General features: G+C 57.6%; 4 protein-coding genes across 6 annotated transcripts; 2 read left to right on the top strand and 2 right to left on the bottom strand.

Annotated features, from left to right (window-relative positions):
* The first annotated feature begins 357 nt into the window (after positions 1–357).
* CFAP157 (cilia and flagella associated protein 157) lies at positions 358–6862 on the top strand. The gene is made up of 9 exons (XM_059072691.2): positions 358–530; positions 2874–3145; positions 3810–3963; positions 4382–4649; positions 5007–5137; positions 5356–5506; positions 5874–6040; positions 6206–6392; positions 6698–6862. Exons 1-9 carry the CDS (start codon positions 358–360, stop codon positions 6767–6769), a joined length of 1575 nt encoding a protein of 524 aa, XP_058928674.1. The 3' UTR covers positions 6770–6862.
* On the bottom strand, positions 6589–8572 carry PTRH1 (peptidyl-tRNA hydrolase 1 homolog). Its single transcript, XM_067040155.1, has 6 exons — positions 8562–8572; positions 8353–8518; positions 7780–7999; positions 7431–7530; positions 7215–7281; positions 6589–7147 (listed from the first exon to the last, which is right to left on the bottom strand). The coding sequence occupies exons 1-6, from the start codon at positions 8570–8572 to the stop codon at positions 6968–6970; spliced, it is 744 nt and encodes a 247-aa protein (XP_066896256.1). The 3' UTR covers positions 6589–6967.
* On the top strand, positions 6889–23409 carry TTC16 (tetratricopeptide repeat domain 16). 2 transcript variants are annotated; one of them, XM_067040669.1, is made up of 14 exons: positions 6889–8923; positions 9729–9901; positions 10229–10319; positions 10495–10638; positions 12100–12200; positions 12300–12429; positions 14649–14863; positions 15515–15759; positions 16129–16270; positions 18181–18346; positions 18866–19008; positions 19169–19340; positions 21186–21270; positions 22329–23409. In XM_067040669.1, the coding sequence occupies exons 6-14, from the start codon at positions 12301–12303 to the stop codon at positions 23210–23212; spliced, it is 2181 nt and encodes a 726-aa protein (XP_066896770.1). In that variant the 5' UTR covers positions 6889–8923; positions 9729–9901; positions 10229–10319; positions 10495–10638; positions 12100–12200; position 12300; the 3' UTR covers positions 23213–23409. The 2 variants fall into 2 exon arrangements, with proteins under 2 accessions (XP_066896770.1, XP_066896769.1); XM_067040668.1 differs by having other exon boundaries at positions 6889–9014.
* On the bottom strand, positions 23339–27879 carry TOR2A (torsin family 2 member A). Of its 2 annotated transcripts, XM_059072650.2 has the most exons (5): positions 27628–27879; positions 26756–27021; positions 25603–25778; positions 24423–24550; positions 23339–24121 (listed from the first exon to the last, which is right to left on the bottom strand). In XM_059072650.2, exons 1-5 carry the CDS (start codon positions 27776–27778, stop codon positions 23877–23879), a joined length of 966 nt encoding a protein of 321 aa, XP_058928633.1. In that variant the 5' UTR covers positions 27779–27879; the 3' UTR covers positions 23339–23876. The 2 variants fall into 2 exon arrangements, with proteins under 2 accessions (XP_058928633.1, XP_058928635.1); XM_059072652.2 differs by lacking the exon at positions 24423–24550 and having other exon boundaries at positions 23889–24121; positions 27628–27840.
* Between the last annotated feature and the right edge of the window lie 57 nt (positions 27880–27936).

Here is a 27936-nt window from a genome sequence, read left to right as displayed (position 1 = left end):
TCCCAGTGGGCACAAAGGGGCAAGGTGGTGATTTCTAGGGCTCTGACTCACTCTAATATTCCCATGTCCCTTATTTCCACTTGAGGGAAGGAGGGGTCTTCCCAAAAGAATGTCCTGTGAGCCTGGCGTCCTGATCTCTGAGATACCATGGCCTGGGGCACCCAGGCCTAGGGCCCCTGTGACACCGTTGGACTCGGAGCAGGAGGCTGGTATCTGAAGCCCAGCCTCGCCAGGAAGAGGGAAGGTCCCTTTAAGCCCTGCCTCACACCCTCAGCTTGTTGCTGTGTATGAGACCAACTTCCTTAGCAACCACCTGGCCTCTTAAAGGGGCCCTGGAGTAGTGGTTGCCACCCAGCCATGGCTCCCCAAAAGAAGGCCGGCAAGGGGGCCAAGGAACCCGAGGTCAAGAAGAAGAAGGGTGGGAAGGAGGATCCCAGCCGGGCCAACAAGCCCATGGAAATGCCCATGAGCGAGGAGATCCGCGAGTTCTACCACATCCAGATCCGCGACCTGGAGAACAGGCTGGCCCGGTGGGTGAGCGGGTAGGGTGGTCCTGCTAGGTCAGAGCTGGCTGCTGTGCAGGCTCAGCCGGGGGGGTCCTAGACCTATGTTCTGGACTCCCACAGGATGTGCAGACCCCACCCTACCCCAGCCTCAGTTTCCTCCTAGGTAACACTCTGAGGCAAAATGGATTTCCCCGCTCCATCTCAGCCCCCAGAGTTCCGGGGTCTCAGCGCGAGCCTATCCCAGGCAAGCACCACTCCCTCGTGCCTCACCGCCGCCCAGTGGGACCATGCATTTTATAGGACGGCAGAGTTCAATCAGTGGGATGAATTGGAAATGGCAGCCCCCTGGCAGGCATGTGACCACGTGTCCCTCCTTCTGCCTGCCCCCTCCCCCCAGCCTGTGCCGTGATTCCCTGATCTGTGGGCCCCACCGGCTTCCCCAGCTGCTAAGCCTACTTGTCCCTGCTGGGCCTCAGTTTCCCCAAATGTAATTGAGGGTTGTTTGTGAGACATGGGTGGTGGTGTGTGGAGGGGGGATTCTCTAACTCTTCTGAGACACGTTCACTTGCCCACCTTTCTTATTTTTACACTGGTTTCCTCTCAGTTATGATGCACTAGCCCAGTCTCAGGGTGACCCTTAAAAGACACACCCCTTTGGTGACAAGTAGGCAGAGGGTCTTCCCCAGGTGATGTTGCAGATACTCACAGCTGATGTTGAGACCTTCCTGTGCCGGCGCTCACCGCGTCCTTAAAAATGGTCCCACGAGAGAGGCCCTCATGTCATCCCCATTATAGAGGTGGGGAGACTGAGGCTCAGGGAGAGGAAGGCACCCCAAAGAAGAGGCTCCAGAATGTGAACCCTGGCCCCTGACTTGGCCACGCCAGGCTGCCTCCTTGCTCCACAGATCAGGTCATTCAGCTTTGTACCCTGCACTGCCCTGTGTGCAGTAGCCATTCAAAAGATGTCGGTTGTGGGAATTCCCTGGCAGTCCAGTGGTTAGGACTCTGCACTTTCACTGCCGAGGGCGCGTGTTCAATCCCTGGTCAGGGAACTAATAAGATCCTGCAAGCCGCGCAGCGCGGCTTAAAAACAGAGTGACGCTGGTTGAGTCAATTGTGAAGTAAGTAAAACATCTTTCCAAATAACTTCTATCAATTATTCCACTGGAAACCAAAAAATTGTTTATGTGATACTCCTAAAAATTCACAAGCTTCCCTCAAGCTGAGACACCAGATGGAATGTATTTGGGAGATGTCTATTGGGTACTTATTATTTGCCAAGCTCCTCTGCCAGGCCACTGAAATACAGAGATGGAGGAGGTCAGGTCTTGACTTCCCAGTGGGACAAGGGTCAACCTACAGGAGGGCACCAAAGTAAGGGCCACAAATGCTGCTAAGGGCCAAGAAGACTCCACGGAGGCGACAACACAGGGGTTCACTCAATGGAGGAGGGTAAGGAAGACCACAGGTGCAAAGGCTTGGGATTGCAAAGTCCGGAAGTATTAGGGAGGGCACAGAGCCAGCAGCAAGCATTATTGGTTTTTTTGTTTGTTTGTTTTGTTTTTTTAGAAACGATTTTTTAAAATTTATTTTTATTTTATTTTTGGCTGCACTGGGTCTTCGTTGCTGCACACGGGCTTTCTCTAGTTGCGGCGAGCGGGGGCCACTCTTTGTTGCGGCGCGCGGGCTTCTCATTGCAGTGGCTTCTCGTTGCGGAGCATGGGCTCTAGGCGCGCGGGCTTCAGTAGTTGTGGCATGCGGGCTTCAGTAGTTGTGGCTCGCGGGCTCTAGAGTGCAGGCTCAGCAGTTGTGGTGCACGGGCTTAGTTGCTCCGCGGCATGTGGGATCTTCCCGGACCAGGGCTCGAACCCGTGTCCCCTGCATTGGCAGGTGGATTCTTAACCACTGCGCCACCAGGGAAGCCCAGCATTATTGTTGAGAGCCTCGACTTTGGGGTCAGACTGACTTGGGTTCAAGTTCTGGTTTGGCCCTTTTACTAACTCACGGATGCTTCATCCCTCTGCACCTGTTTCTTCACCTGTGAAATGGGTATAATCATCATAGTACCTACTTCCTTACAGGTTGTTGTGGATTCAACAAACAGACAGAGTACCTACTGCATACCAGGCACTGTCCTCGGTGTTGGGGACACAGCTGTGAGGCTCCGCCCTCACAGCCCTTACATTCCAGTGATGTAAAGTGCTGAGCACAGGCATTGGCTTGGTCGCAAGCGCTGATCAGGGGGCACAGTGGGAGATGAGGCTGGAACCTCAAATGCCCTGATATGGGAGGGTCCAGGGAGCAGCCTAGCTGCGTGGAGGCCTGCCGTGTCCAGCTCCCTGGACCTCTGCCCCGCACCTGCCTCAGGTACCAGCAAAAGTGGGATGAGCTGGCTGTGCAGGAGAAGCTGTTTCGCCAGGAGTTTGAGCAGCTGGCCAACAGCAAGAAGGAGGTCGTGGCCTTCCTCAAGCGCACGCTTCACCAGCGGGTGGATGAGATCACCGACCTCAAGGAGCAGCTCCACAGCCTGCAGCTGGCCAAGGAGATGGAGAAGGACGCCTTCGAGGCACAGCTAGCTCAGGTGCGCCACGAGTTCCAGGAGACCAAGGACCAGCTCACCACTGAGAATATCATCCTTGGTGAGGGCCACTGGCCAGCGAGCCTGGGGGCATACGCCACGGGGGCGGGGAACCCAAAGCTCTGTTTCTTTGGTCTCTAACCCTAGCTCTCCCATGGACTGTCTTTGTGACCTTGGGCTAGCACTTCTCTCTGACCCTGTTTTCTCACCTGGGAAATGGGGATAATACGTCTACCTTGAGTAACGACAGCTACGTGCTGCTTCCCACACGTATCCTCCGTGGTAATTGTCCAAGCAATCCTGAGGCAGGAAATCCCTTCACCACCGGCCACTTTGAGGGGTGAGGAAGCACTTCAAGGGGGTGTGTCTTGCCCAAGGTCACCCAGCTGGCAAGGGTGGTTGTGAGTTTCAATGACAGCATGAGTGCCAGATCCAGAGAAGGTGTTCAAATTCAGTGACTGTTGTCACTGTCACCTTTATGAGATGGGAATAGAGGGGAGTGTCAAGGGAGGCTCCTTGAACCCCAGGCTTTAGAAGACTAGGGGAGGAGAAGAAGAGCATTCCAGACTAAGCCATAATAGTGGGCAGGACCTGCACGGCACGTGTGGGGACAGGGCACTGGCCCTACTGGATCGGCAAGTTTAGGGTCATCCTTGCTCGAGACCCCCGGGACCCTGCCCTCCCGAGGCGGCCCCTCACCAGGCCTGTGCCCTGCGGCGGGGCAGGGGGGAAGCTGGCAGCCCTGGAGGAGTTCCGGCTGCAGAGAGAGGAGCTCATGGAGAAGTTTGTGTTGCTGGAGGACCAGCTGCGGAAGCAGGAGAACGAGTACAAAGAGTACGTGCACAGCCTGGAGAAGAAGTCGGTGCTGGACAAGGACAGGTGGGCAGGCCGGTGCCGGGCCCTTACCGGGGCCAAGCACAGCCTGGCCCTCAGACCTCTGACAGCCCCGGCTTCTAACTGCGGGGGCCGCGCTGGCTCCCTGACGCCCCGACCCGCTGCTCCTTATGATGCTGGCTGATGTATGGCGGAGGGAAAAAACGGTTCCCAGTTCTCACGCCGGTGTTAAAGACTCCCTGGACTTCCTTTTGCCACCTTTTGTGACTTAACTTACATTCATTTAATAATTAATAAGTTTCAAAATGGTACAAAGGGTCTACAGTAAAAAGCCTCCTGCCTGTGGCCCTGTCCCCTCCTGGGGGAGAGAGGTAGAGATCTAGGCGCTCTGGGGACCCCCGCGTAGGCAGGAGGGGCCTGTACGCACCCTGCCCGCCCCCCTCACTCCCACCCCTCCTGTCAGATTGAAGAAGGAGATCATCCAGCGCGTGAACATGGTGGCCACTGAGTTCCGCAAGGCGGCCACGAGCCAGATGTGGGACACGACCAAGCGGGCCATCATGGAGAACACCACCGTAACGCTGCAGCTGGCCAGGACCTCCCGGCAAGGCATGCAGCTGCTGTGGGAGAACGAGCAGCTCAGGGGCAACCGGGACGACCTGTGCAGGCAGCTGGAGCTGCTGGAGAACGCCCAGAAGGTCATGGCCAGGCACAGCAGAGGCCACCGGAAGGTGCGCCCTCCAGGCCCTCCTCATGGGGTGTCTGGCACGGAGAGCAGGAAGGAACCCTAGGGGTCCTGTCCTCGGGGCAAACACAGCCCCTCAGGGGTGGACCCCAGGGGCCAAATCTCGAGGGAGGTATAGCTGGGAGGCCACGGCGCCCTTCTTGTGCGGGCTCCGGCCCCATCTCTGGTTTGTGTTTGGTTTAAAGCCCCCATAACTGGTTGGAGTCGAACCCAACCCTGGGGCCCCAGCTGCTCTCCAGAGAGGGTGCCGGGCTCCCAGGGCCTCGGCTGGCCTCTCCGGGGGAGCGGGGCGGGCTGAGGGCCTGTGGCGGGCCCAGGGCATGGCCACCTGCCCGCACTGCAGGTCATCCTCATGCTGACGGAGAAGTGCCGCGAGCAGCAGCGGGTCAAGGCCGAGGCCAAGCAGCTGCGCCTCCTGCAGAGCCAGCTGGAGCAGAGCCTCGCGCAGCTGCGGAAGGACAACCAAGCACTGAGGTGCGGCCGCAGAAGGGCGGGGCGGCTGGGAACCCCGCCCCTTGTGGCCACGTGACACGGGCCGGCGGCTCCGCCTCTCTAGAGGGGCCCTGAGGCTTCATCTGTCAAACAGGCTGAGGCCCGGGGCTGGCCGAGGGCCCCTGTGGGCTGGAGAGAAGAGGCAGGGCCCTTCACCCTAGAACGGGGAGGAGGCTGACTTGTCCTGGTCCCGGGCCCAGGAGCCAGAGAGAACAGCTGAACCTGCAGCTGGAGCGTCAGCAGGCCGAGGGACAGCGGCTACAGCAGGAGCTGGCCGAAGAGCAGAGGGTTCGGGCGAGCCTGGAGGCAGCCCTGGCCCAGGCCACCTCCTTCCTACAGGACACTGTGCAGGTGAACTGGAAGTGGGGGAAAGTGGGGGGCGGGGGATGGAGCCAAGGACAGAAACTGCTCGGAGATAATGGGGCCATTGGAGATGTCCAGGCCAGGCGCCCAGCCTATTCCCTGTGAGATTGTTGGCAAGTCTGTCCTTTTCTGATTCTGCACTTCCAAGACCCCTTCGAGGTCTCAAAGGAGCTGGATGGAGTCCTCTGAGGCCCTGGAAGGCCTCGGGTCTCAGTCTTCCCATTTGGAGAATGGGTATCCCACCACAGCCAGGGAACACTGAGAAAACAGGCACTGCGGTTGGAGTTTCCCAGAGGTGGGTGCTGGGGCCATGAAGGGCCTGACCCCGTGGGCCCGCCCGCACCCCCACCGGCAGATGCAGCCCGACGAGGAGGATGGTGACTTCGATGTAGTGCTCCAGCTGCACTGCAAGGAGATGCTGAAGCACCTGCTGGTCATGCTCAGCTCGGCCGTGGTCCTGAGCCCCCAGATGGCTGTGTCCCCCCACCGGAAGAGCCAGTCCTCTGGCCCACCAAAGGAGCGGTGAGTGAGTGACCCTGTGTGAGCTCAGAGCAAGGAGCCACGGGACTTGTCCAAGGGCTGTCCTCAGCTGAGCCTGGGCCCGAAACCTGGCACCCCGGAGCCTGTCTGAATCTCAGCTTCCTCATCTATGAAATGGAGGTGATGACACCGGCCCTGCCCCCACAGGCGGTGCAACACCCAGCCACTCAAGACAGGGCCTCTGCTGCAGCGGCTGTCCAGTGTCACACCCTACCAGCTAGGGGACCTGGGCCTGGTGCCTCGACGGATACACATCCCACCCGACCCTGAGGACCTCAGGCTGCTCTCACATACCACCCGTGTGGGAAACTTATGGGCTCACAGCAGCCCTGAGGTGACGGTGCCAGGGGCCCTGGGGACAGCAGGATGGCAGCCAGCCCTGGGTGCAGATCATGGCTCTGCCACACTGCAGCTGTGTGGCCCTGGGGAGGTGGCTGGACCTCTCTAAGCCTCCATTTCCTCATCTGTTAAATGGGCTGAAGAAAGGTGTGGCAAGCCCTCAGTGGGCTAAGACATGGCCACACATCCCCTGGGAGGGGGGCTTGCTGGGCCCTGTGGCCCCCTCCTCCACCGGCAGGGGAGAGGTGGGAACCCCCCGAGTAGGCCTCAGCTTCCAAGCTGGCATCTTTATTCTTACAGATCCGTACCTCCGGTTCTCCAAAAAGGTTCAAAAAGTTTAGTCTTCCTGAAGTTTCCCTACGTTCTAAGTAGGACACAGAGAGAAGACCAACCTCCTATCCCCAAAATGGACTGTTCCGGCCACAGTTCCCGCTTCTGTCCACAGGCAGCCTGGGGCAGCCCAGAGAAGAGTTATATAAAAAACAGATAGCACAGGTTGGCGTGGCACCTCTGTGGACGTGGCTGGGTGTGTGGGCGCGACAGTCAGGCAAGCAGCCAAGTCCACTGGCGTCAGGGGCTGGACAAAGGCCTCTGGCTTCGCTCACGGATGCGGTCCAGGAGCAGGTCGGTGGCGCTCAGCAATGGAGGCAGCAGCTCCCGCTCAGCAGGGGTGAAGTGGCCCAGCATGTAGCCCTGCACTGTGTCCGGGTGTGTTGGGCGCCCGATGCCCACCCGTAGCCGTGGCATTGCCTGTGGGCGAGCCAGAGGGGCCCAGGGAGCTTTGGTGAGGAGTGTCGGGGGCCCTGTGCCAGCCCACCCGACCCAGTGCAGGACACAAGTTAGAGTCAAGGCAGCTAATACAGGAACGGACTCCACTGTGGCCCCTTCAAGGGATACGAGAGGAGCAGTTAGTGCTTCCTTGGGTCAGCACCCTTCACCCCACCCCCTGCCGAGACTGGGGTCGGCACCCCTACCCCACTCCAGCTGGAAGGCCAGCTTCCCTATCCCCACCCTGACCAGCTCAGGGCCTCACCGGCCACTTCCTCCCAACTTCAGAGCCAGTTTCCCCAGCGGCTTGTGGAGCTCATTGTGCACCAGGCAGACCTCCTCAGCAGTCAGTCCAGACAGCTCCGCTTGCACAGGGAAACGGTTGCCCGGGTTACCGCTGATGTGCCCAGGGGGGTCTTGACTCAAGGCTCCCATGAGGAGGGGCCGCAATTAATCCCACTTCATGTATAAAGAAACTGAGGCTCTCACAATCACCCAAGGCCAGGCAGCAACTGCACCTGGAGCTCCAGGTGAACTGATCTGCCACAGCCCAGAATCCCCTCGCTGGCCCCTGCGCCCTCCCAGGCGGCCCACCCCTGGGGCCCTCAACTCACTGGCCCGGGCCACGCTGCGCCCGTAGACGTTCATGAGCCGCCGTGGCCAGAGAAGGACCAGCTGGGCATCCCCGAGCGAAGCCAGGGCGAGGTCGGCGGCACAGCGCCGGTCGCGCGCCCAGCTCTCCGCCACACGTAGCCGCCGCGCCAGATGCCCCAGCACCGCCATGCCCACGCTGTGCCGCGTGCCGGGCAGTCCAGGGTTCCCCAGGCCGGCCACCTGCGGGCGACACCGGGGAAACTGAGGCCCGACAACTCTCCCTATCTGCCTTCTCACAGCGCCCTCTGGGACCCAAAGCAGAGGAAGATAAACGTTAAACTGGGCCAGAGTGGGTTAGGGGTACGAAGAGGAGCCCAAGAAACCCCGGAGACTCCAAAAGGCCGAGTGGAAACTGGCGCCCCCGCGGTGGGCGTGCAGGGCACCCCAGTGCAGGAGCGGAATTCCTGGAAGTTTGGAGCCCATCCGAGCATCGGACCCATTTCTGATACTAAAACTATGACAAGGAACTGGGTGGCGGGGCTTTGCCCCGGAGACAATGGCTACCCTACTCTGCCGTCCCTCACTCTACTCACCAGCCACCGCTTCCCCGGGGGCCGGGTTTCCAAAACGCACCGGCTCACGGCCCGACTCAACCACAGCCCTGCGCGTAGAGAGGCCAAACGGCCCCCTGCCGCCCCAATTAATGCCCAGACCCCGCCCCCTGACGTCAGCCAGCCCTCGGCCAGTTGCGGCCGCCACCTATCCAGGGGCGGCCATTAGCGTCCAATCCGGGGCGGGCCACGCGGCCGCCATGTTTCTGAGGGGCGGAAGTGGCGGTGCGGGGCTCCCCCGCGAGTTGCCCCGGGCCGTGTCACCGTGTCCTAGGGGTTTGTCGTGGGGCTCGCAGAGCCCTTGCTTGACCTCCGGATTGGGAAGAGGGAGCCGTATTCTGGCCCCCCGCTGTGGCCCTGCGTCTCTTTGGAAACCCGGCAAGTCTTTTCCGCGCTGTAGACCTCGGCCTCCCTAGCTGATAAAAACTTGCTAACCTCCTTCCGGCTCTGTTTGAAATTGGAATCCAGGGAGTGGAGTCCTTGGATTCTGGGGGCGTGACTAGAGGGGCGGAGCCTGTGGGCGTCCTGGAGATGATGCCTAGCAACGTCAGTGGTGAGTGCCGGGAGGCAAGTGAGGGCCGCGAGGGAGCCCGCCCAGGCCCGGAGGTCCTCCTGGAAGGGGTCTCATGACAGAGTCCAGAGAGGTGCGGGAGAAGGCTAAGGCAAAGGCAGAGGGACGGGGAAGAAGAGACCATGTCTGAGTTCACAGGAAAGGTTTTAAGTACGGGAGAGGCAAGATCATTTGTGCGATTCAATAAAGTCCCTGGCTGCTTGTGCAAAGAACAGAGGTCTTAGGACCTGTGACTGGTGGGGAGGTCAGAGGGGTGGCCGGAGCTGGCGTTGGCCAAGATGAGAGGATGAGAGAAGAGGAGGGATTTAAGAGATCTTAAGGACTGATGGGACATAGATCTTTGGCTTGGGTGGTTGGCAGAGGAGGCGGACTCACCGCTGTGGGAAGACCTGGGGCAGAAGTCAGGTGAGGTGCTCAGTTTGGCCTGCTGAGTGTGAGGGTCCCACAGGATATGCAAGAAGCTGCTGGACCCCCAGGGCCTGTGGCTTGGGGCAGGGCCTGAGCTGCAGGGTTTTGGGTGTCAGTAGCTGGAGGTAGGAGCTGAGGGGGACCAGGAGGAGAGCAGAGGCCAGTGTGAGCATGAGACCTTGACCATAGGTGACAGAGGCAGGACTGGAGAGAGGTTAGGGGAATAGGGGTGGGAGTGCCACCAGACCCCAGATTGAGCTTCTTACCAGGCCTCATTTCCACCCCTCCTCCATCCTGTAAAATACCTGAGGAGAGTGTGTAAGTGGGAGTGGGGGCTGTCTCTGGAGGCCTGCTCCAGCTTGCTGTCTCTTGGTTCCAGAATGCTCTGGGGCTTGACCCGCCTCCCTCACAGCACATCCCAAAGCCATGGGTGATTCCAGTGCCAAAGGAGACCCTACAGCGCATCTTTGGGACCAGCCAGGTGTTCCGGAACTTTGATGATATAAAACCAAAGGCTGCAGGGTTAACGGTGCCCCTCAAAGTCAGGGAGTAGTGAGTGATTACCTTGCCATGGGGTCCCAGGTTCCTACCCTGCACAGCCACTGACATGCTGTGCAGCCTTGGGCCAGTTTCTCTCCCTCCCTGAGCTTCAGCGATCTCAACTGTATAATAGGGCTCTTCCACCTCAGCAGATAAAAGGCTGCTGGCCCGGATGAGCTCCAAGAATGTCAGCCTCCTCTCCCTGGGTCTCTGTCTACCCCTCTTGCCTCCCTACCCAAGTCCCCCTCCTCCCAACCCGTTCCCGAAGCCCCAGCTGTATGCCCTGGACTGGTCCCAAGTCAGGGCCAGCCCCTCCGCCTGTGCCCCCTGCCCCTGCAGCTACCATCGAGGCCATCAGTGCTTGGAGCAAGAAGACTGGGAGGTGGCTGTGCTGTTCTTCTCCCGCGGCCTCTACCTGGACTCCCAGCTGGTGAGGGGGACGGCCTGGGTGGGCACAGGCAGTTGCTGGCCCCGCACTCACCCCTCACTGTCGCACCTGCCTGGCCCCTTCTCTCAGGGCCACCAAGTCCCTGTGGTAGCTGAGTGTCAAGCCTCAGGGCGGATTGTGGGGAGGGGAACGGCAGCCTGGGTGCCCTCTCCCACAGGTAGAATTCTATGCCCTGAGAGCCGAGGCCTACATCCAGCTCTGCGACTTTTCCTCAGCTGTCCAGAACCTTCGAAAGGCCTATGCCTCCCAGCCAGAAAACACGGGCTGCCTGGAGCGGCTCACCTTGGTGCTTTACCTGAAGGTGCCTGGGGCTGCCCCAGGCCCACACAAGGCCCCACCTCACACCCCGGCCTGCTGACTCTCCCTCCAGCTCTGGGGGCTTTCCCTGTTCCTGAGACCAGCCCTGACTCCCTAGGGACCTTCGTGTCCCTCTGTCTATGTCCCCATCTGCTGCCCCGCTAATGATCTCTCCCACCTCCCGTGTTGGTTTACCACCAGGGCTGGGTACAGTTTTGCAGCTGTGTCCAGTAGACCTTTCTGCAATAGTGACAATGATCAGTGTCCAGTCTGGTAGCCAGCCACTAGCCACGTGGAACTGCTGAGCCCTTGAAGTGTGGCGAGTGTGACTGAGGAACCAATTTTGTCATTGTATTTAATTTGAATTGATTTGAAATTACATAGCCACGGGAAGCAGGTGGCTATTGTATGGGGCTGCACAGGCCTACAGTCCACAGGCTCTAAGCATTAAAAAGGTAAGAGTGCCCCTCATTTGCACTGCAAAATAAAGACGATATTAAACCATAAAATTATTTATTAAATAATTAAATAATATTTATATATTATAAATTATATTTATATAATTTATAACTTATATATTATATAATTATATATAATTATATATAATAATATAATTATATATAATTATATATAATTATATATAATTATATATAATTATATATTATATATTATAATTTATATATTTATATAATATATATAATATATTATATAATAATATATAATATTAAATAATAATATTATTTATTAAACCATAAAATCCCAAAGTCCTGATTTTTTTTCCATTTTGACAAATTTAATGCCTTTGTTTTTAATGTCAATAATTATTAAATTCTGAAAAAGAAACATTCTTAAAACCAGAATGTTGGGGTCCTGAGTCCAGTCCTGCTCTTTCTGTGTGACTTTGGAAAGGTCACTTCACCTCTCTGAGCCTCAGTTCTTTCATCTGAAAGGGGAATGTTAGCTAGTCCCAGTGAGATAAGTTCAGGTTTTTTGTATTTTGGGTTGTTTTTTTTTTTTTTTTTTTTTTGGCGGCACCTGGGCAGCTTGCAGGATCTTCCTTCCCCGACCCACATCCTCAGCAGTGAAAGTGCCGAATGCTAACCACTGGACCACCAGGGAATTCCCTAAGTTCGAGTTCTTAATACAGGGCTTGGCACCTGGAGCCCTAGTCCAGGTGGGAGCCCGTTACTGTTAGATCTGCTGTTCTGGTCCACCTCCCAGATTTTCTCTATTTTTCCTTGTTCCTTTGTGTGTATTGCTGTCTCTCTGTCGTCACCTGTATATTTCTGTCTCCCCAGCTCTGGATCTCTCTCCATCTGTGTCTCTATCTCTTAAAGTCTCTCCCAGATCTAAAGGGCTCTGTCCCTGTCCCTTGTCATTCCACCCCAATGCTGGCCATCCCTCAACTCGTGGGTGCTTCTAGGCCGGGGTCACAAGCAGAAGTGACTGCCCTCTGTGTCCTCAGGGCCAGTGCCTTTTCGAGCAATGCGCCTTTCTGGATGCCCTGAACGTCTTCTCTCAAGCCTCTGAGCTCCAGCCTGAGAAATTCTGCTTCCGTTGTCGATGGTGAGCGCCCCGGCTGTCCTTGCTGGCCTTTGCCTCCCCGGCGTCCCCTTCCTGCCCCTCTCACCCGGCAGACAGAGCACCTTTGCCCTCCGCCCTCAGCATGGCCTGTCTCCTGGCCCTCAAACGGCATCGTGAATGCCTCTCACTCGTCACCGAGGAGGTGAAGCGTGGCACCACCAATGCCGATGTCTACATCCTCCGGGCCAGGCTCTACAACTTCTTCCATCAGGTAGAGCAGCGGGGGGCAGGGCAGGGGGGTGGACCTCCTCCTCGTCTGGATGCCGCGATGACAGGAGGCGGCTGGGCTGTCGGCCAGCGCCGAAGCTGTAGTGGGGGCCTGCACCTCCCCCAGTGTAGTGGGGGTCCCGTCCTCCCCAGGCAGAGGCCCCAGCCGGCGCTGGCCCAGCCCGGCAGTGGTTCCATCCCCACTCAGCCCTGGCTCTGTGCCAGGCCTGCGCCAGCCCCCGGAAACCACAGGTGAGAGGCCTTTGCCATCTGTGCCCTCACGGAACTCACAGCCCAGGGGAGATGTCCCCAGGCGGATAATTACACAAAGGATGATTTCCCAATTGTGTGAAGTACCATCAGGGGCACCCAGGCTTCCCTTAGATATGAGACTTGGGGTCACAAGGGAGGAGGGACTGCAGGGGTGAGAGAGCGGTGGGCAGGGTCTTGTGAACCCAGGGGACTCTGACTTCTTCCTGGGGGGCAGCAGGAGCCTAGAAGGGTGCTCCCTGGGCCAGTGGGCCTTAGAAAGAGCCTTCTGGCTGCCAGGGGGCATGTGGGCTGGGGGGAGGGGCAAGCCTGGAGGCCGGAAGCCTGGGTACCATCCCTCTGGATAGGAGCTGGGCTCCAGGAGGATGGCCATGAGGGTGGAGAGGAGGGGGCAAGTTCCACAGAGCTTTGCAAGCAGGACCCGAGACTGACTTGGTGGCGGGGGGGGGGGTGCGGTGAACGTGAGGGAAAGGGAGGCATCCAGAACAAAACCTGGTGTTCCAGCCTGGCCTGGGTGCTTGGGGGTGGGGTGGGGGGAACCTCAGGAGGGGGTAAACGGGATGGTCTGCATTGGGTGGAGTGTCCTGGGGGTGTTGGAACCATGAGCCTCCCTATGCTGGGGGCTGGGCTTCTGTGTCCCACAGGTGAGTCAGTGGGAGAGTCTCCTTCAAAGGTAGGAGACTAGTAGTGCTTTTTATTTATTTACTTTTAAAGATGCTCCTATTGTGCTTTTTAAATATATATATATATACATTTATTTATTTATTTGTTTGTTTGTTTATTTTTGGCTGCATTGGGTCTTCGTTGCTGAGCGCGGGCTCTCTCTAGTTGTGGCGAGCGGGGGCTACTCTTCGTTGCGGTGCGCGGGCTTCTCATTGCGGTGACTTCTCTCGTTGTGGAGCACGGGCTCTAGGCGCACGGGCTTCAGTAGTTGTGGCACGTGGACTCAGTAGTTGTGGCTTGCGGGCTCTAGAGCTCAGGCTCAGGAGTTGTGGCGCACGGGCTTAGTTGCCCCGCGGCCTGTGGGATCTTCCCGGACCAGGGCTCGAACCCGTGTCCCTGCATTGGGAGACGGATTCTTAACCACTGCGCCACCAGGGAAGGCCCGAGTCTAGTAACTATTGATAATTATTTCTGGTGGTTGGGATTTCAGCTGCTCCCTGCGATGCCTAAGCACATTCTAAGCACTTTACTCATGTTTATCTCTAAGGCTGGCAGTAACCCTTTGAGGTAGACACAGCCCATTGCCCTCTTTTCACAGATGAGGAAACAGGTCCAGATGGTCTGGGTAACTTGCCCAAGGTCACAGCGGTGCTCCCGTTGAACTCAAGTCCATCTATTCCAAAGCCCTGCCCCAGCCTCCACCATCCTGCCCCTCCCGACTTCCACTCACACCTGGTGTCTACACTGCCTCACTCACCCTCCAACCACCCTATAGGACATGGGGTGCTTGCTAAAAGTGTTTGTTGACTAGCCCTGCTCAGCCAGTGGAAGGTATTTGCCTGGGGATGTTTTCTGCTCATGCCTAGTCCTGAGCCTGTTCTTCGTTAGAGTTGTCTTGTGCTTAAAGGTCAGGGGCATTGGGGAGGGTGTACAGGGGAGTATAGGGAGGACACAACAGTCACAGTCAGGAGACCACACCCTCCCCCGTCCTCAGGTGAGCCTTGCACAAGTCCTGCAAGGAGGAGGCATCTGTAACCCCATTCTACAGCAGAAACGACTGAGGTGGACCTGGCTCACCTGGGGTCATATCTAGAAAGGGGCCAGTAGGGATAGAGCCTCAGATGGGATTTTCCCACAAAGCAATGCAGAGCCACTGAAGATGGGTGGCATGGTGCCGGCCTGCCCAGAGAAAGGCCCCTACAGGCCTGGAGGTCTGCCTCCCCACACTGAACAGGGCAGGGTTCAGCTTGGCCTGCACCCCGATGCCATCCCTGGCCCCCCCCGCTGCAGCCCAGACTCTGCCATCGAGACCTACACAGTGCCTTGCTACTGGATCCCAAGCACCCACAGGCCAAGGTGCTGCTCAAGGTGATGGTGGGCCAGGCCCAAGAGGCACGCCAAGATGCCGGGATCCTGGCCGTGCAGGGCAAGCTACAACATGCGCTGCAGTGTATCAACTGTGCCATCGAGAACAACCCTCTGGACCCCAGCCTCTTCCTCTTCCGGTACTGAGTGGGGAGATGCTGGTCTTGGGTCCCAGGCCCTGCCTTGCCTCAGATGTGCTGTGTGATCTCAGGAGAGCCCTTGACCCTCCCCAGGCCTCAGTTTCCCCATCTAGCCTCTAACGATCTTTCCCTACTCCCCATCAGGGTCAAGGGATCGTGGGAGATGGTCTCTGCTACTGCCTCTGGAGGAGGGGCAGGCTGCAGCCTGTTAACCCTGGAATCCTGGACCCCCGGGCCTGCTGAGCAGTTTACACTGGCAGGCTCAGCCCAGCTCAGTGGATGAGGCTCGGGTTTGAATCTGGGCCACCCCACGAGGACCCACCACCTCATTCTGGGCCATTTCACTTCCTTGAGCCTGGGTTTTCTCTTATAAACAGTGGAGGTGAAATGTCCTGTGTACAAAAAGGCCTTAGCACAGAGGCTGGCACACACACAGCTCCCAAAAAGAAAGAGGGAAGCTATTTTTAAAGAAAAGTAAAATTACCAGTGACTACCTGGCTATCTAAGTAGCAATCCAGGAGCCCCACAGGCCAAACTTAGTGCGTGCGGTGGGAGCCCCTCCCCCCAGGTCAGAGGGCCCAGAGCCGCAGCCTCTCTCTGGGACACCCCTAGTCGGTGGGGCACTTTGGCCCTCATGTCCCTCCCTCGTAGGGGCATCATGTACCGGCGGCTCCGGGAGTTTGACTCCGCCGTGGAGGACTTCCTGAAGGCGTTGGACATGATGACCGAGCCCCAGGAGGACCTGGCGCAGCAGACGCAGCGCCAACTGCTGTTGGCCTACAACGACTTCGCGGTGCACTGCTACATGCAGGGCGCCTACCAGGAGAGCGCGCTGCTGCTCAGCAAGGCGCTCAAGGACGAGCAGCGGGAGAAAGGCCTCTACATCAACCGCGGCGGTGAGTGGGGGCCGGGCAGCCCAGTGTGAGCCCCTTGCCCCTCCAAGGCCTGGGCTGGGCGCTTGAGGGCCCTGAGGGAGGGAGGAGGGAAGGAGGGAAAGCGGAGTCTCAGTGTCCCACGGACACACTTTGGGAAGCGTTGCCTTAGACGATCTGGCTACAGCCCTTCAAAATGCGCGGGATCAGGCAGCTGGAAGAAGGTGGCCAGAGGCACGGAAAACCTCTGCAGGTGCCCGCGACCGCCCGCTGGTGTCATCCACCACCCGTTGCAGGGCCCGCCCCCTGGGGGTGGAGCCAGCTGGGCTGGGGCTCCTGGTCCCTGGGTTTGCGAGGCTCACTCAGCCCCCGCCCCCGGCCCCCGGTCTCCAGATTGCTTCTTCCAACTGGGCAACCTGACTTTTGCTGAGGCGGACTACCAGCAGGCGCTGGCGCTGAGTCCGAAGGACGAGGGCGCCCACTTGCGCATGAGCCTGCTGCAGGAGAAGTTGGGCTTCTGCGAGCAGAGGAGAAGGTGCGCGCTGACTGTGGGTGGGGCGGGGGCTGTGGGCGGGGCTGTGGGCGGGGCGGACCAGGCCGCGGGAGGGGCCGGAAGAGTCCAGAAGAGCCGGTCGGCTGGGATCCTGGGGTCGAGATGCGTCTGCTCTCCCAGGTGTCTCCTAAATATCTATTTTATTTTTCAAGTTTTCTCTAAAAATCCTTCATTTTTTCTGTGAATATTGTTATGGTAATTGCTCTTTTTATTTAAAAAACTTAAGTATTCAGTAACATATAACTTAGAACATGAAAGTTCCTTCTAATATCTACCTCCCAACGCCTCCCCTTCCCCTGTAAGTTTGGTAGTCTTCTAGATTGATTTCTATCCATATGTTAACAATTGTTATCATTTTACAGAAGTGAGATCATGCCAAGCTGATTTTTAAAAATAAGTTTATTTATTTATTTATTTATTTTTGCCTGCGTTGAGTCTTTGTTGCTACACGCGGGCTTTCTCTAGTTGCGGTGAGTGGGGCTACTCCTTGTTGCGGTGCGCCAGCTTCTCATTGTGGTGTCTTCTCTTGTTGTGGAGCACAGGCTCTAGGCGCGTGGGCTTCAGTAGTTGTGGCGCGTGGGCTCAGTAGTTGTGGTGCATGGGCTCAGTTGCTCTGCAGCACGTGGGATCTTCCCAAACCAGCGCTCGAACCCGTGTCCCCTGCCTTAGCAGGCGGATTCTTAACCACTGTGCCACCAGGGAAGTCCACTAAGCTGATTTTTGACTTGCTTTTTTACTTCCCATGGCAATTACATTTAGGACGACCTCATTCTCTTTTACTGCTTGCAAAGTATTCCATTCTGTGGAGGTACCACAATTAATTTCTTTAGATGATAGTATGCTGATGAGTATTTGGGCAGTTTTCAGGTTTTTATTATAAATAATGCAGTAATGAGACCCAAGACATATGTTTTCATGCGTTCATACTAGTAATTTTGTTGTTAGATTGCTGGAAGTTAAATTGTTGGGTTAAAAAGTGTAAAAATTTAACATTTTAAAAGATAATACCCGGGCTTCCCTGGTGGCGCAGTGGTTGAGAATCCGCCTGCCGATGCAGGGCACACGGGTTCGTGTCCCGGTCCGGGAAGATCCCACATGCCGCGGAGCGGCTGGGCCCGTGAGCCATGGCCATTGAGCCTGTGCTTCCAGAGCCTGTGCTCCGCAACGGGAGACGCCACAACAGTGTGAGGTCCGCATACCGGAAAAAAAAAGCAAAAAAAACAAAAACGATGATACCCAACTGTTCTCTAAAAACAATGAACCAATATAAACTTCCCCCAGTAAAGAAAAGTCTGGGTTTCCCCACACCTCCCTAGCCCAGGGTATTAAGACTATTTTTCAACTTTGCTATTCGGGTAGGCAAAAAAAGGCTCTCTCGCAGTGGATTGACTTTGCATGTTTTAATTGTGAGTGCAGGACAGCAGCTTTCGTGTGTTTATTGGCCATTATGGCCTGCCGAAATTGTTTGCCCATTTGCTCTTAAAGTGATCATTAAAAAAAATTTTTTTTGGTTATAAGTGTTCTTTGTAGGCTGGAAAATTAGCTTATCATCTGCCTTCTAAGGCAAAATGTTATTCACTATTTACTGCTTTCTTTTGTGGTGTTTTTGCTACTCAATAATGGGATTTAACCATAGTCAAATTAATTTTTTCATTTTTAGCTGCTGGGTTTATGACATCTCAGAAAGGCCTTTCCTATTCCAGGATCATAAAATGTCCACTTATGTTGGGATTTTACACTAACATTTAAGTGTTGGGTCCATCAAGAGGGGCGTGGTGGCAGGGAGCAGAGACCAGCCTGATTTTCCCCAAACTCCCCACTGGGGTCCAGAAGCCTCCATATCCTCCAGGTGGCCCAGCTCAGAGCACCCTGTGGCCTGCTGTGTCCTGCAGGCAGTTCCAGAAGGCAGAGAACCGCTTCTCAATGGCCATCCAGCACAATCCCCAGAAGCCCGAGTACTACCTGTACCGCGCCAGGAGCCGGCAGCTCATGCAGAACATCTTTGGGGCCCGTCAGGACGTTGCCACTGTCCTGCTCCTTGACCCCAAACAACCGAAGGTGTGTGCGTGCTGGGCCAGGAGGATGGGCTCCAGAGTCAGTACCTCTGGCCACCTGAAGATACTCCCTGTCCCTAAAAGAAACCTGGTTTCCTAGCAGTAATAAGAGCTGCTAATGCTGGAGCATTTACTATGTGCCAGGCACTGTTCTAGCCAGTTCAGCTTACATCACCCCATTTAACCCTCTCCAGTACCTACGAGACAGGTAACATTACCATCACCCCACAATTCATAGAGGGAAGAGGGTAAGGCTCAGAGAAGTCAGTTCCCTTGGCCCAGGTCATGGAGCTTGGAGGTCACACCCTTATCTGGCTGGCTCCAGAACCACTGGTCGGACTCACCATCAGCACTCCCTCACCGAATAGTTCCTTTCTCAAGATGTCCTGATGGTTCTGGGGCAAAAAGATCCAACCCTTTAAAAAACAACAATCTGTAAACCCTTCCAATGCCAGGGCAGCACCACACCATCTGCCCCCTGTCCTGGCCCACACGTGACTCTGGTCGCCCTCTTTCCTGGCAGCTGCTGCCACTGATGACCAACCTCTTCCCCGGCATGTCAGTGGAGGAGGTGCTTAACAGCCAGGTGGCCCACCTGGCCAGGCTGCAGCTGGAGCGGGTGGTGGAGCACAGCCTGCAGGCCGGCACCCCTCAGGATATCGTGGGGTAAGTTTCTCCAGGAGGGCCCGTGGGCCCAGAGTCGGGGGATGGTTGGGGCTCAAGGCACCTCTGGCCCTAATCGCCTTCTCGGGCCGCTGTCCAGTCCTGGGGATGGTGGGGTGAGTCAGGGAGGCCTACCCAGCGCTCTGGGGTCACGGCTTGTCAGGCAGCTCAAGGAGCGGGAACTAGAGCGCCAGAGGGCCCGGGCCCTGCAGCTTTCGTGGAAGCTGGAGCAGCCTTCGTTCGAGACCTCCAAAGAGCTAGAGGCCACTCACCAGTCCCTGCAGGCAAAGCCAGAAGGCCCAGAGGAAGAGGCCAAGGCCCCCGGGGAGAAGGAGGTAAGTGGGCTGTACACCGGGGCCGGAGGTCCTTGAGGTCCAAGGTGGAACGTACCCCAAGTCAGGTCTGAGGGATGCACGCTGGCTAGAGGCTGCCTTCTGGGCCTGGCTCTGCCAGCACTCAGATGTGTGACTTGGGCTGGGGACATCGCGCTGTGAGACAGAGAAGGTACCAGTAAGGGGTACACCTGAAGGAGGGTGCGTGAGGATGTGGGCCCCTCACAGAGAGAGGCTTCCCACATTTCGTCCACACTCACCTTCATAAATTCTGCTGTGTGCACTGGCCACCTGTGCCAGAATTTTCTTAATTCTTCAATTCATTTCTAAAAACTTTTCACTGAATGTAACATATAGAAAAGTACATGACTCGTAAGCGAACTGTCTGATGGATTTTCACAAACTGAATACCCCCATGGCACCATTCTCCAGATCAAGAAAGGACACATTCCCAGTTCCCCAGAAGCCCGTCGTGCCCGCTTCCAGGCCCCTCCCTCAGCCCAGCACACCCCACAAGGCTGTGCTGATTCCCAACACCGCAGACGATCGTGCCTGGCCTTCGCAACAGAGGACAAATGTGGCGCACGCCCCTTTGCCTCTGGCTCCTTTCGCTGAGCGTCCAAGTTTGTGAGATGCGTCCAAGTCGACTGCCCCTTCTCACTGCTGGAGACAGCGCCATCCTGCGAGTATCCCGCCATTTACTTATCCACTCGACTGCTGATGGACAGCGAGTAAATTGTGTTCAAGGGAGACTTTAACCATCGAAGTAAACGGAGTGCCAGCATCCCTTGCCAGAGATGGGAAAGGCAATTTCTACATTTTTCTAGCTCACATTAGGATACAAAAATACAGAACTTGGGGCTGTGTATGCCCTGAAGTCACCGTGGGGTCCCTGCTGAGTGCTCCCCGCATGTCGCTGCGCATGTCGCTCCCGCACATTCCCCGCGGCCTGCAAGTGCCACCAGCAGCCGAGAGCCTGGCCAAGAGCCTGGCCGCAGAGTCCCCCTGACTTGGATTCCAGCCCTGCTTCTCTGCCTCTTAGCTGAGTGCCCAGGGTGGGCCGCTTAGGCGTTTCCTGGTCCGGGAAATGGTAATGGCAGGGGAGTTCCCTCCCAGAAGCGCAGGGAGACGAAACATGGAGAAGGTCCTCAGTTTCTCACTAGCCATTCCCCGGACACAGCACTTCACAGTTTACAGAAGCCTGTCCCACAATTGAACTAATTTGCATCCTGCAGATAGGGAGATGAGGCCCAAGAGCCTCTTTTTTTTTTTTTTTTTTTAACGATTTTTTAAAAATTTTTATTTATTTTTGTTTTTAAATTTTTGGCTGCATTGGGTCTTCGTTGCCGCACACGGGCTTTCTCTAGTTGCGGTGAGCGGGGGCTACTCTTTGTTGCGGCGCGTGGGCTTCTCATTGCGGTGGCTTCTCTTGTTGCGGAGCATGGGCTCTAGGCGCGCGGGCTTCAGTAGTTGTGGCACGCGGGCTTCAGTAGTTGTGGCTCGCGGGCTCTAGAGCGCAGGCTCAGCAGTTGTGGTACACGGGCTTAGTTGCTCCGTGGCATGTGGGACCTTCCCGGACCAGGGCTCGAACCCGTGTCCCCTGCATTGGCACGTGGACTCTCAACCACTGGGCCACCAGGAAAGCCCCCAAGAGCCTCTTGACACTGCTTTTCTCACGTGGCCACACCTGTCTAACCTGGCCACGCCCCTTCCTGTCCAGTCAACTTCTCCATGTCCCCATCCAGCCCTAACCTGCGACCCTCTAGGGGCTCTAAGCAGCGGAACTTACAGAGCTGTGCCCACTGTGACCGTGCAGCCCGTGATCATGCAGCCTGTCTCTTGTCATAGGAGAAGCTGGAGCCGGCCCCCAGCAAGGAGAGCTCCCTGACCGACAGCTACATCAGCCAGACCTCCTCAGGCTCCAGCTTGGGCTGTAAGTCCCCCTGCTCCTGCCAGACCTGAGCGAGCCAACGCGGCAGGGAGGGCAAAGGTCAGGGGTCAGGGACTCCCAGGGCTGCGCGTGAATTGGGGCTCTGCTGTCATGGCTGTGCGAGTGTGGAGTGGGAGGACTCAGCCCAGCTTTGCGGGGGGCACAGGGAGCCCTCAGGGATGCCCAGCACACGGCCTGGGGGGCCAGCTCTCACCGCGAGGCACTTCACAGTTGCTGCCTGCTCCACCCTCATTCCCCGCGCAGGCCTGTCTCTCTTCTCTCTGCCCCCTTGGCCTCTCCCTGAAATAAGCCCACGAAGCCTATGCATGTCCAGGGGGCTTCTACCCTCAATTCTGAAAGGTGCCAGCGTGGAGGGGACAAAAGTAAAAAACCCCAGAATGCTGCTCTGGGTCCCAGGGCAGCCATGGGCAGTCCAGGGAGGGACGGGAGTAGCAGCGGCTAGCGCCCTTCCCGCCATTCAGCAAATGCGTCGAGCATCCTAGGGCGAGGCCTGTGCTGGACCCTGGTTATAGGCATGGATGGCGCAGTCGTTGCCCCAGGGAGCTCTTGGTCCTGAAGGGAAGAAGGCACACAAGTAAACAGATAACCAGGACAGTGCAGCCATACCACGGAGGCGAGTCCCGAGGGCTCTGGGTGCATTTAGCTCCCTTTGGGGGGTCAGGAAGGGCTTCCAGGACCCAGGGGAAGAGGGGTAGCCAAGTGTGAACAGGGTGGAGCAGGGGGAACTGCTGCAGGCAGGGGGCCAGGGCCCTGCAGGCTGTTGCTTGTGGCTGGAACGCAGAGGGCAAGAGGCCGGCAGCAGAGTGGAGGCCAGCGGGGGGCGAGGGGGGGTCCTTCGTATCTCCCCCTTCTCTTACGGCCCTGACCCACCTGCGGGGCTCAGGGTGCCAGGAGGGCTGGGCTGCCGTGAGCTGGCAGGCCTTCCCCTTGGCCATGCAAGGCCTCTGGGACATAGGCAAGGATGAGGCCTAGAAGTCTCCCTTTCCTGGCACTGTCTGGGGAAGGCAGCCTGACAGCTTCTCTTGACATATCCTTTCCAGTCAGGACCAGGTCCACCTCAGAGACGGAGACGTCCACCGTCTGCCAGGAATACGGGAGCACTTCGACCACTGTGGCAACATTCTCTGACTCCTCACTGTTAAGGACACAGTCCTCAGACTCGGGGGACCAGAGGGAAGACCTATGCCTGAGCCACAGCCCCAGAAAAACCAAGTCCCCCCCAGGCCACAGCCCGAGGCCCAGCGAGCCTGAGGCCATCCAGGTCCAGAGCCAGAGGCCCAGCAAGACTGAGGCCACCCGGAGCCCGAGGCCCAGCGGGACTGAGGCCACCCGGAGCCGGAGGCCCAGCGGGACTGAGGCCACCCAGGGCCACAGCCAGAGGCCCAGCAGGACCGAGGCCGCCCTCAGCCAGAGGCCCAGCAGGACCAAGCCCGCCCAGGTCCAGAGCCAGAGGCCCAGCAGGACCGAGGCCACCCGGAGCCCGAGGCCCAGCGGGACTGAGGCCACCCAGGGCCAGAGCCAGAGACCCAGCAGGACCGAGGCCACCCGGAGCCCGAGGCAAAAGCTCAACAGGACTAAGGCCACCCAGGGCTCAAGGCAGAGGCTCGGAAAGGCCAAGGGTGCCTATGGCCAGAGCTGGAGACCCAGAAAGGCTGGTGACACCCAGGACTGGAGCTGGAGACTGATCCAAAGTCCCAGCAAGATCAAGACTTTCTATGACCCAAGTTGGAGCCCCTGCAACACTGAGGCCACCGAGGGCCAGGGCCAGAGCCAGAGGCCCGGCCAGTCCAAGGCTGCCCAGAGCTGGAACCAGAGCACAAGCCCAGGTTCCGGCAAGACCAAGGTCACCTGGGGACTGAGCCCAAGTCTCAGCAACACGCAGACCACCCACGGCCTGAGACAGAACCCCAGCCCCGGCAGTTAGGCTGCTCTCTGAAGGGGCCGCTCAGCCCCTTCACTTCTTGCTGGGGTGCGGGCGATTCTGCCCCCGCCACTGGCCACTCGGCAAAGCAGCCTCCTCCAGAGCAATCCGAATCTCAGCCAACATTCCTCTGGTCCCATGGCTAAATTTATTGTATTTGTTCTATTCTTTTACAAAATTAAAAACTTGAAAAGCCCAGACCAAGTGGCAACTTGAGTCCCTCTGTTCCCAGAGACAGAAGTCTCAGCCTGGCTTTACGATACTGGGACATAGGGTGTGGGGGAGAGGGGAGGGGTGTGGTGCCCGAGCCAGGGCCGAGAGTAACAGACCAAAGAAGGAGGGAACAGCCACGAGCCACTGTTCCTGAGTTAAAATTCACATTTTAAGAAGGCTCAGGCTGGAGGGTGAGGTCAAGGCTTATTGAAGTTCTGGGGTGACCAGCGGTTTCCCTGAGGAAGGAAGCAAAGGCCAAGATGCCCTCAGACCAGTGAAGAGGCCAGGGCCTGCCCTGGCCTTCTGTTTCATGGCCTAGCCAACAGCCCTCCTCATCTTCATATTGTGGTCTGGGTCCCAGGAGGCACAGGACAAGGGACCCTCTGGCAGAGGCCCCAGGGCTTTCCTTCACGGCCTGGCCAGATACAGGAAGACAAGGATGCTGCCTGGAGAGTCAGAGGAAGAAGGCGATTCGGGAAGCCACAGTCTTGCAGCCATTGGAGGAAAAGAGCTGCTCGTCCTCGGGGAAGAAGGTGGTGCCGTCCAGCACAGCCTGGACGACCTCATCCCTTGGCTCCAGGCCTAGCTGGGCCAGCTCGTTGAGCACACAGTGCTGCACATGGTGCCTCTGGAGAGGTAGGAAGGGCACCAGGGCGTCCACGAGATGCTCTTCCATGATGCCCGAGCGCCAGAAGCCATCTGCAGGGAGGAGCGAGGGGAAGAGGCTGTGCTTCTCAGGGATCAGCTGGGCCCTGTCCACCCCCAAAGGAAGGAAGTGCAGGAGTGGGGCTGGTCTTAATCCAGGTGCTGGGCTCGGGGAGGCTGTCTGCCAGCCCAGAGCACCAAAGCCTGGGCTGGGAAGTACCGGGTCAGTGGGCAGAGCCTCAGACCTGGCAGATCCCGGCCCACCCCAGGGAGCCCAGCCCGTCCCTCCGTGTGATCTGGGCGTGAGACCTCAGCCTGGCAGCCACCCTGGGGTGGGGCCCTTGGCCGAACTCACGGTTCGGGTTGTCCAGCACGGCCTGGGAGATAACCGGCTCCAGCTCCTGCAGGCGAATCTCCTCGCGCTCCCGGCGGCTGCGCCACGCCTCCAGCACCAGCCGGTTGATCTGCTCGCCGCCAGTGTTGCTAAAAACCACGGGGGACGCAGACAGTGAGGACAGGATGTGTGGCCCTTGCTTCCCACGTGCCACCTAACGCGACCTGAGCCTGGGGGCCCAGCTCAGTGCTGGCAGGAGCCACACCCACTCAAAACACCCCGGGAACCACTTCCCCTCTCCGGAGCTTGTGCCCTTAACCATGACCCCTGGAAGTTCGCCTATATGTGTCATGCACTTTCCAGTTTATAGAGAACACTTTTAGGTCCCTTACTGACTTTCCCTCACCCAGCCTCTAGGAGGACAGTGGGGCATTAAGATTGGCTCTGTTGTTCAGAAGAGGAGGTGGGAGCTCAGAGAGGTGAAGTGTTTTGCCTGAGGAAACAAAGCTAGGACTTAGAGGTGGGACTGAAACTCTAGTCCTCTTTTTCCCAGGCCTGTGTCCTCTTGGCCACGAAAGAGGGAAAACTCTTAACCCAGCAGGGTTCCACAAAGAAATGAGGATTAAGAGACTGAGCCCAGGAAGCAGTGGGCAGTGGTTAAGAACCTGCCTGCCAATGCAGGGGACACGGGTTTGAGCCCTGGTCCAGGAAGATCCCACATGCTGCAGAGCAGCTAAGCCCGTGCACCACAACTACTGAGCCTGCGCTCTAGAGCCCGTGAGCTGCGACTACTGAGCCCGCGCCTGGAGCCTGTGCTCCGCAACGAGAGAAACCACTGCAACGAGAAGCCCGCGCACTGCAACAAAGAGCAGCCCCCGCTCGCCACAAATAGAGAAAGCCCACGCGCAGCAACGAAGACCCAACGCAGCCCAAAATAAATAAATAAATAAATAAATAAATAAATAAATTTATTTAAAAAAGAGAGAGAGAGAGAGACTGAGCCCAGAATGGGCTTTGAGAATGTCAAAGGGAAGTCAACCACCTTGAATGACAGTGTCACCAGTGAGGGTGAGGGTAACTTTGGGAAAGCCCAGTGGGCCTGGGGGAAGAGTATTCTGCTCTGGAACCACAGGCCAAGACTGGAGAGCTGAGGCCTCTGAAGAGTGTCCCTGCACCCTGCCCGCTGCAAAGCCGGCCCCACCTGATGAAGATGAAGATGGCTTTGCGATAGTTGGTCCCATAGACAACCCAGGAGGAGCCCAGGAAAGGTCTCAGGACCTCTATCAGGCCTGGGGCCATCTTGTCCATCTCATCGAAGAGAAAGAGAGAGCGGCTGCAGGCAGTGAGGTTTCCCTGGACCCAGCTCTTCAGATCCTTCTGTGGGAGAAAGGCAAGAGTATGAGGGGGCCTGGAGATGCTCCCCCAATCCCAGATTTCTTCCCAAAGCAAGAATTAATCTCCTTCCCAGGAAGATATGGTCTCCCAGAGAGTACCAATCCCTTAATGGGACTGATGGTGAAACTGTGGCTCAGAAAGGGGCAGAGACTTGTCCAAGCTCACACAGCAAGTCAGCAAGAGAACAGGGACTCAGACCCAGGCCTCTCACCTGCCTTTTCAGGGCTCCTTCCCCGACACCTACTGCTTTCTATAAAAAAGGGGGGGCTTCCCTGGTGGCGCAGTGGTTGAGAGTCCGCCTGCCGATGCAGGGGACACGGGTTCGTGTCCCGGTCCGGGAAGATCCCACGTGCCGCGGAGCGGCTGGGCCCGTGAGCCATGGCCGCTGGGCCTGTGCTTCCGGAGCCTGTGCTCCGCAACGGGAGAGGCCACAATAGTGAGAGGCCCGCGTACCACAAAAAAAAAAAAAAAAAAAAAAAAAAGGGGAAGGCTCCTTCTTGCTCCCTGAACATCCCCAACAGAGTTGACAACTGAAACAGATTAGCCTGGAAAGTACCTTGCAATCAACAACAACAGTAGTAAGAGCTAATTGGCTATCCCGAGTGCTTACTCGGAGCCTCAAATTGGGTATAAGGGCTCTACAGAGAGAAGATAATGCAGACTGTCTGGCAAAGGTAAGTGCTCGATAAATAACACCTGCAATTCTATAATCCCACGTCCTTCACAACAACCCTGGCAGGTAGGTGCCACTACTGGCCCCCAGGAATTAAATCAAGAACTCCCTTCCCGGTGGAACCACCCCAAGCTTTGTTCAGGGTGGGTCCTGAGGGGTGAGGCTTCAACTGGCTGTGTGGCTTGGAGCAAGTGATTCCCCTCTCTGGGCTCAGGACTCACTCCTTCCCTAGGGTCCGGCACTCGACAGTGCAGGCGGATGGTGGTCCAGGACAAAACCAGCCTACCTTGTAGCGCTCCAGGTGGCCGGGGTGGGGGAAGTGGATGACCGGGGAAAAGTGGTGAACATGGGGGCTGCGGAGGCCACCCCGGAAGAGGTAGTGTGCCAGCAGGGAGCTGACATAGGACTTGCCGGTGCCAGTCCAGCCATGCAGAGAGAGGACCAGTGGCTTGGTGGGGGCTGGATCCTGCACGAAGGCCTTCAGTGCCTTCACCACCAGCGCCTTGGCCAAATGCTGCCCCGCCAGGTGCTGTGCCAGGTCACACTCCAGACCTAGGGCCCCAAGAAGGACAGTGTCAGAGCTGAGGACACACACCCGCCACGGAAGAGGTCCAGGAGGGAACTCATGTCTGGAACCTGGTCTGGGGATCCGCGTTCTGGGACGTTTTTACAGGCTGTCTGCGGAAAGGAGTGCGGCCCTCGGGGTCTCGGCCGCAGGATCACTCTCAGGCCTGACTCAGCTCAGCAGCGCCCCCTCCAGATAGCCCTCTGGATTGCGCTCAGCCCTAAGTGGGCGCGAGCTGTCAAGAGGGTCTGCCCAAGACTCCCGCCCATTTCCAAGGCAGGCTTCTTCCTTGACGGCCGGTCCAGTGCGGAGGTCTAAACTTCCCCCCAAGGCCCTGCTGTCAAAGGCCTCTCTCCATCCTGGCAGGGCTCTGCCTGCATCCCAAACAGGCATCCCCAAACCCTCGCCCCAAGTCCCGCGCCCCAGGCTCTCAGGGTCCCTCAAAGCCGGGCCCACTTCCGGCCCTGGCCGTCCGGAAGTCTGGGGGTCCCACCCTCGGTTCTACTCTCCAGGTTCGGCCCCGGCGCACCCCCGGGGTCCGAGGGCTCCCCGGTCCGCCGGCCGCTCCTGTCCGGGCGCCCGCGGCTGCTCACCCTGGAAGTCGGGCCGGAAGTCACATTCGCAGAAGGCGCCGAAGTTGCAGCGCAGCGAAGTCAGGTCCCAGGCTGCGGCCGCGGCCGAGACCAGCCCGAGCAGCCCGAGGAGCGAGCTCCAGGGCCGGCAGCCGCTCGCCACAGCCGCCATCCGGGTGAGGCCGGAGCTGGGGCTGCGGCCGCCAACCTCCTCTCCCGAGAACTACAACTCCCGACATGCATCGCTCCGCGGCAGCCACCGCCTGTGGCCTACAACTCCCGACTCCTTTCTCTCTCCTCTCAAAGGCCCGCCCGGTCGTCCCGCTGCAG

Source organism: Kogia breviceps, chromosome 8 (genome assembly GCF_026419965.1).
Source record: "Kogia breviceps isolate mKogBre1 chromosome 8, mKogBre1 haplotype 1, whole genome shotgun sequence".
NCBI lineage: Eukaryota > Metazoa > Chordata > Mammalia > Artiodactyla > Physeteridae > Kogia > Kogia breviceps.
This window is presented reverse-complemented; position numbering and strand designations above follow the sequence as displayed.